An 8,078-nucleotide genomic window follows, 5' to 3' on the forward strand; every position below is an offset into this window, starting at 1 on the left:
TAATATATTAAGTGCTAATCAAGAGTATCCCACATTCAATTTGGGGAGAGGCATATTGAAGGCCACCAAATGAAGACTTATCATAGGAGCAAGTAAACAAATTCTAAGAGAATCTTGTACACTTGCAGGTTGACTACTAAAGTCGCGCACAAGTTTGAGAAGAACTTCATGGTATTTGTTTGGAATGTTGATCTATAAGAAAGCCAATCATCTTTAGCTTTCTAAGATTTCAACGATATGCTAGCAATTGAGAAATCCTAAGATATTATGGAAGGTCATATAATATCAAGGCTGTTCACTTCAAATTCAGGTATTCATCTGCAGTTGCAATAATGATCCCAAGGAAAGCATGCTATACAGAATAAATGATCACCTTATAACTCCCGAAAATAAACCAGTGGCATTAAACTTAAGCCAATACAGGAGCAGAGAGGAAGTGTATCTTGCAATCAGATGACAGTAAAAACATCCATAATCTCAGCAAGTTATTACAATTAAAATTATGGCTTTCATGATAGTTGCTATTTTTATTGATCTCGAGTTGTTCACCAACAAAACTAAGTGAGACATTAATTTATAAAGAAGAGTTGAGAAGAGGATGACATAGGAAAAGTAAGTGAGAAATTAAGGTCTCTAGTGAACATTACCAATCTCTGTCGATGCGCAGCAAAACTCATAGATCCCCCGGTGTGCAATGAGCCACCCTTTTGAGAGGCTCGGGCTGCCTTTGCTCGTTCGCTCTTCTCCTTAAATTCAACACTATCCCATATTGCTAAAAATTTTATCCACACATCTTCTCTTATCCAACCAGGCTTCTTATTCTTGTCTCGAGCTTCATACAATGAACTTGGAATCAATTTTTTTGCTTTCTTCTCGTAGACATATTTTATTTCATTGTCATATCGTTGCTCCCACACACACAAAGTCTAGAAAATAATTAAATAAAGTAGAGTGAAATTGGATATTTGATATATAATTTAAAAATAAGATTTATACGTACCCTAAACTGATTCCACATTTTATCTCTGATATCATATGGAATGTCTTTCCATCTACCCCAAGCATCATCGTAAAGCGGCTTCATAGACTCTATAACCATATGCGCGGCAGCAAATGAAGGGAAAAACCTGCATTAAAATTAACATATGTAAAATGTATATTCAACAGAATAAAAATAAACATAAGGATTACTTACCCATCTTTCTCATCCGGAACGATAATCAGGCTACCATATGTATCAAATTGTGGAGTCACTTTACCACTTCGACCCCGAGAAGCTGCTGATGTAGCACTACCAATGGATGGTGATGTTGGTGTACCAGAGACTCCAATATTTGACCTAGATATGCTAGGTGTGCTTGATGCCGGAGATGCAGCTGGAGTCGATGAAGTAGGCAGTGCTGAGGAGCTACCTTGTTGACTAATATGAAAATCGGGAGAAGAAGTTACATTTGGTGTGCGAATAAAATTAAGGTTAGAGCCAAAGTTTGGGCCAACTGAAGATACAGAAATGTGAACAGGCCCAGGTGGGGGCATAAAAAATGTAGGTGGTAACGAAGTCGACTGAGGAGGAAAAGTAGGAGGAGGCCCCATATGTGGAGGAGAGTGACCTACAGTTCGACATTGTAATTGAGTCCCCTTACGCTTACGGCGTTGACGATCGCTACCCCCAGATGCCATCTACGTAATATAACCATAGTAAAAAAGCATAAAGCAAATCTTCAACATATTAGATGTATAAGAAATAATACAAAAACATAAAAAATTAGATGATTAGGAAAAAATATAAAAACATAAAGAGATAAAATCTTCAATATATTAGAAGATTAAGAAAAAAAACCTAAAAATCCTAAAGAATAATAAAAACATAAAGTAATTCCTCAACAAATTAGATGATTAAGGAAAAACATAAAAATTAAAGAAATAATAAACACATAAAGTAATTTTCAACAAATTAAATGATTAAAGAATAACATAAAACCTAACGACATAATAAAAACATAAAATAATTCTTCAACATATTAGATAACTAAGGAAAAATATAAAATTTAAAGAGATAATAAAAACCCAACAAGTCAATCATCTTCACTTGATTCATATTCATTATTAGATTCTTCCTCATCACTTGTTCCATTGTCATCAAGAAATTCTTCTCCATCACTTGTTTCATTTCCATCAGGTAATTCTTCCTCATCGCTTGTTTCATATTCATTGGCTGGGTCTTCCTCCTCATTTGCCCTGGATGTTCCTTCCCCATCATCATTTAAATTTGATCCAAGGACAGAAATATCAAATTCTTCATAGATGCCTTCGCTATGGTGTAATTCACTTGCTAATTCATCATCTACCAATGCTTCAACAGTTGAAATGTCATTTTGGTAAGCTACATCCAAAACATCCTCGACTTCCACTCTACCCACGGGTTTTATTTTAATAACCATCCTCCATGAGGACTTATTGTTGCACAAAGGATAAGGAGTGTAATACACTTGTTTTTTATTTTGTGCAATGATAAATGGATCATAGAATGGATAATCCCTCGTGTGCTTAATTTCAACTATTTTGTACTGGGGGTGCCTCTTCGTACCTCTATTTGGTGTTGGATCATACCACTTGCACCGAAAGAGTACCAACTTTTTCTTTGGCCAACCAACGCTGTACTCGAGTTCTAAAATCTCTTGAATCACACCGTAATAATCAACATCCCCCTCACCTTTCACCCACACCCCACTATTATTGGTTTTCTTGCCCTTAGACCATTCTTCTGTATGAAACTTGTACCCATTAACACAATACTTAGACATCTTTCTGACTCTAGGATCAGGTCCAAAAGCTATATCATGCAGAAATTGATCACGTATGCCATTAGCTGGATTATGAACCTATATAGAATTAGAGAAAATTTAGAATTTTAAATTATATGTAATTAATTTGCAACTAACAAAAACCATGATAAATATTAAGTAACACTTACAAATTCTCTATACCACTTTGAAAACCTAGGATAAACAACATTCTGCCCATATGTACCCACAAAGTAATTGTCCGACACAATTATAATATTCATTAGTTAAAACAAGGATAAATCTTGTATGGAACTTGGTAATATAAATATATATTTACCTATAATAAGGTTGGACCTCGGGGCAATTCAATAGTACATGTGTTGTAGCTGACTCTAGTTCCTTCTCAGTCAAGATTCGCTTTGAACTACTTTTTGGACCACCTTTTCCTGGTTGATTGAATATGGAAAATGGTGGTGTTGAAGGATCATTACTTCCTCCATCGTCATGTCGATTGGGTCTATTTCTCAAACATGGCACATCATGTTCAAAATAATATGAACAAAAATAATAAGTTTCTTTAGCCAGATATGCCTCACATATCGATCCCTCAATTCTCGATCTATTTTTCACGGTCCGCTTACATTTGCCAATAATCCTGCATATTACGATTTCTTAGACGGAACAATATTTAATTAAAATAAATAAAGGGCAAATGATTAAAAATTATTTATTACCTCTCAAATGGATACATCCATCTATACTGAACTGACCCTTCAAGTCGTGCCTCTTGCGCAAGGTGAATTGGAAGATGCTCCATTACATCGAAGAAACCAAGAGGAAAAATTTTCGCCAACTTATTTAGAGTTAGGCGAATATTACTCTCCATGTAAGTTAGATTCTCCATCCTCAATGTGCTAGAACACAACTCCTTAAAAAATAAGCTTATCTCTGTGATAGGCTTCCATATTCTATCAGGCAAGGCATTGAACGCAATAGGCATCAATGATTCCATGAAAATGTGACAATCATGGCTTTTCATTGACATCAACTTCCCTTCTTTCATGTCAACACACCTAGATAAGTTTGACGCGTATCCATCTGGCATACTCAAATTCTTAACCCACTGACAAATCTCCCTTCTCTCATCCAAAGTGAATGTGTAACTGGCCTTGGGCTTCTGAATCTTGTTATTCAGGTATGTAAGGTACAACTCACTTCGCCTACAATATTCCTTCAAGTCCATCCTGGCCTTCAAGTTATCTTTTGTCTTGTTATTGACATCCATCACAGTATTAAACAAGTTATCAAAAAAGTTCTTCTCAATATGCATGACGTCAAGATTATGCCTTAGAAGATTATGCTTCCAATAAGGTAACTCCCAAAATATGCTCTGTTTAGTCCAGTTATGGGTAACACCATAACCAGGTATCTTATTAGGCAATGGAGACTCTGTTACCTTAGGTAGATCCCTAACTCTATTCCAAATTTCTTCTGGCGACAAGACTGAAGGTGGCTCTTCATAATCAGTTTGATTCTCCATAAATGCACTAGTGTTTCTCCTAAATTCATGATCCATTAGCAAGAAACGACGGTGACAGTCAAACCATGTGTTCTTACCTCCATGTTTCAAAGTGAACGCTTTTGTGTCTTACATGCAAGTCGGGCAGGCTAACTTTCCAGCAGTAGACCACCCGGATAGCATTCCATAAGCAGGAAAATCATTTATAGTCCACATTAAAGCGGCACGCAATCTGAAGTTCTGTTTAGTTGATATATCATAGGTTTCCACACCTTGATGCCACAATAACTTTAACTCATCAATCAACGGCTGCATGTATACATCAATTAAACTTTTTGGATTGCGTGAACCTGGAATAATGCAAGTTAGGAACAAATATGGACTTGTCATACAAAACTCTGGAGGAAGATTATACGGCGTAACAAACACTGGCCAACATGAATATGGTGCGGCGGAGACTGCAAATGGAGTGAATCCATCAGCACATAATCCCAACCTAATATTTCTTGGTTCACTTGCAAAGTCCGGGAACATCCTATCAAAATACTTCCATGCTTCTCCATCTGACGGGTGACATAGAACACCGGTTGGCCTTCTATGTTCATAGTGCCATCTCATATGAGGAGCGGAACTCATTGATGCATACAACCTCTTTGACCTTGGTATAAGGGGTAAGTAATGCATCGCCTTCACAGGAACCTTCTTTTTATTAGCATTTGTAACCTCCTTATAACGAGGTTGGTTACAAAACTTACAATTTTCTAATGCTGCATCATCCTTATAAAATAACATGCTTCCTTTCTCACAACAGTCAATCCTCTCTGATGAAAGTCCTAACTTGGACACCAATTTCTTTGCTGTATAGAAATCTTTTGGTAAGTCAATTTTATTCGGATTTAGTTCATTCATAAGCCCAATGATAGAATCCATGCCCGCTTGAGAAATAGAACTATCAGATTTGATAGTTAGTAGTCTAACTGCAACAGACAACTTGGAATGTATTGAGCCTTCATACAATGGACGACTAGCTTCCTCTAGTTGTTCATAAAAGCGCTTAGCCTCATCATTTGGTTCGGATTGAGCCCCTGGGAACATCTCAAAAGCATCTCTCATCATTTCATTGAATCGAGAATTTTCAAAATTATTCTCTACTCTGGGACTACCCTCACCACCAAAAGAATTATGAAAATCATGATTCTCTCCATGAACAGTCCACACATAATAATTTTCTATAAATCCATTCTTGTAAAGATGAAGTTCAACTACATCTGGTCTCACTAACTTGACACACTTGCATTTAACACAAGGGCACCTAATTGTACCTTCAATAAGAAAATCATTTAGCAATTTCGCCTTAGCAATAAACCCCGCAACTCCTTCTATAAATTCCTTCCTCAATCCCGCACATTAGAATGAGTCCTATTATACATCCATCTACGATGTTCAAATTCCATCTACATCAAGAGAAAAAACTATTTAGATATTCTTCTAAAGGTTCCTACTTTCAATAATTGTAATACCTTCAACATTTTAACTATGAATGACTCTATAAATATAAAATTTCACAAAAAAAATTAGATTGATTACATTCAAAAGCATATATACTAGTTTATAGCGGAATAAAAATTCAACAAGAGAAGTCTCACATGTACAATTGACTAGTTAAATTTACAACAACAATAATATCCGGAGAAAGTGCACTTAGTACTATGCTAAATACTTTAATGATTACATAGTATTATTTCATTATCTCATTCAAACTTAAAGTGAAATGAATAACATGTAAAAATATATATAGATATACCTGTCGCAGCAAGGACGAAACTAAAGAACAAAAGTCGAAATGGATGATAAGCCGGTAGTGCCAACCTTCCTTTAGTTATCAACCTTTGTACTCTTTAGTCTTCTACAAAATCAAGATGACTTGTATGAGTGAACGTAGAATAAAAAGTGACACCAAATAAATATGTAGGTAAAAAATGCAGATAAAGGTGCGAATTGCCAGGTTAAAAACACACAATATTTTATTGTAAATAGAATATTTTATTTTCTTGTTTTGGTTTGTCTTCAAAACTCTTTGGATGCATAATCAATCTCTCATAATAATCAAACAAAGTTCTCATAAATCCAACTGTTTTCAGACTTTCAAGCAGTTGCAATGTGCAAATTTCAGGAGAGTTTTCTGCAAAGTTCTTTCATTTTCGCGTGCTACTAAAGAGCGCTAATAGTAGTAAAACTTTTGACACTACTACATACGTATCTCTGTTTTCTCTTCTAAAAAGTGACAATTCTCTTTTGGTATGTTCTTTGCATTCCCACAAAAAATGGAATGGATAGGGAACCAGAAAACTCTCCTGATTTGCAGAGAGACTACAATTCATGTATTCAGTGTTATTTTCGTTGCACAATTTTTGGGGGTTGTGTTTATATTACCTCAGAGTATCTTGTAAGAGGTTAACAGGAAATGTAGGAGCTTTCTTTGGGGCTGTAGAGATGATGATAGAAAGTAGCTTGAATATTGTCTATGTACCAAAAAAGTTTTAGAGGTTTAAATATCAAATATTGCAAGAAGTGGAACATTGCATTGGTTGGGAAGCTACTTATTGTTAAGAAAGAAGTCATGATGTCCCTCCAGCAGATTGTAGTTGGTACTGGAAAAGATTACATAAGCTAAAATCTAATATGCAAACCTGGTATTTGAATGATAGATATCAACTGAAGTTTCTACATTGCTATGTCGGGGGTATTGAATAGGATGGAACATTCCGAATTGGTCTGGGGAGCAGTGTTTGTGGGAAAAATTGTTGCCAAAGATAGGATGATGTGAGGTGGAGAGTGTGGTAGTATTTTCAAAAAAAATGAGTCCAAGTGTTATGCCTTAAACCAAATGTCAATATGCATGTAAAGAGTTTTTACATGTGGCAAGCCGCTATGGACAAAGGGAGAGCCAAGAATCTCACCAATACCTATTTCTGGAATGCAGATAGACTTTAGCGGTGAAGTTCAAAATTGGATAGGCTGCCTATTTCCACAACTGATGAAGCATTGGGGGGAGGTTTAACAAAGAAATAGTGGCAGCTGCAATTAAGCTCGGAATTGGAAGGGAGCTGCTGCTGTACATATATACGAGTTTCGCATTACATACAGATATATGATGCAATCCTCCCTGAGAGCTCGTAGGTGTGGATTAACAAGTTATGTAACTAGTGTTGGAGGCCTTCACACTTCCTGGAATACTTACCCTCTTATTCTACATACAATTACAGAGTATCCTTTTTGCGACTCGGAGTGCTTTTTTATAGAGCAAAGACTCAGTTTGCATATGCTTACACTTTACTCCAAAAATCTCTCAACCACTCCTTACCTTAATGGAAAGTAGTGAACAACACATTGAAGAAAATTTAAATTGCATTACATTTTTAATTTCCAATAACATTAAGAGCATTGCTCCTTCTATATTTACAAGGATAAACATCCGTTAATCAAAATGAAGACTTACAAAATTGCAGATACTACTACTGGTAATTATTCAGAGATATTAGGAGCAGAAGATGGAACACCTTAAAAAAGAGCAAAAAGCCAAAACAAAACAGAATAATCTATCTTCCATCTCCAGAATATTCCTTCCCAAAAAAAACAACAAAAAATAGAGATTTGCTCCAGTTTCACTACTAAAATCTTACTACTTTCAACTTCAACGAGTATTACACAAAATTAGATTTCAGGCCTCGTTCCCTCCACTGATATAAACTGGTATGAAACTAAAAAGGTAA

At 35.7% G+C, this 8,078-nt stretch overlaps 1 protein-coding gene across 1 annotated transcript; it reads right to left on the minus strand.

Annotated features, from left to right (window-relative positions):
• Positions 1-295: 295 nt before the first annotated feature.
• LOC109236373 lies at positions 296-1,593 on the minus strand. The gene is made up of 4 exons (XM_019402547.1): positions 1,196-1,593; positions 1,001-1,127; positions 648-926; positions 296-352 (listed from the first exon to the last, which is right to left on the minus strand). Exons 1-4 carry the CDS (start codon positions 1,591-1,593, stop codon positions 296-298), a joined length of 861 nt encoding a protein of 286 aa, XP_019258092.1.
• Positions 1,594-8,078: the final 6,485 nt, after the last annotated feature.

This window comes from Nicotiana attenuata, unplaced genomic scaffold, assembly GCF_001879085.1.
Source record: "Nicotiana attenuata strain UT unplaced genomic scaffold, NIATTr2, whole genome shotgun sequence".
NCBI lineage: Eukaryota > Viridiplantae > Streptophyta > Magnoliopsida > Solanales > Solanaceae > Nicotiana > Nicotiana attenuata.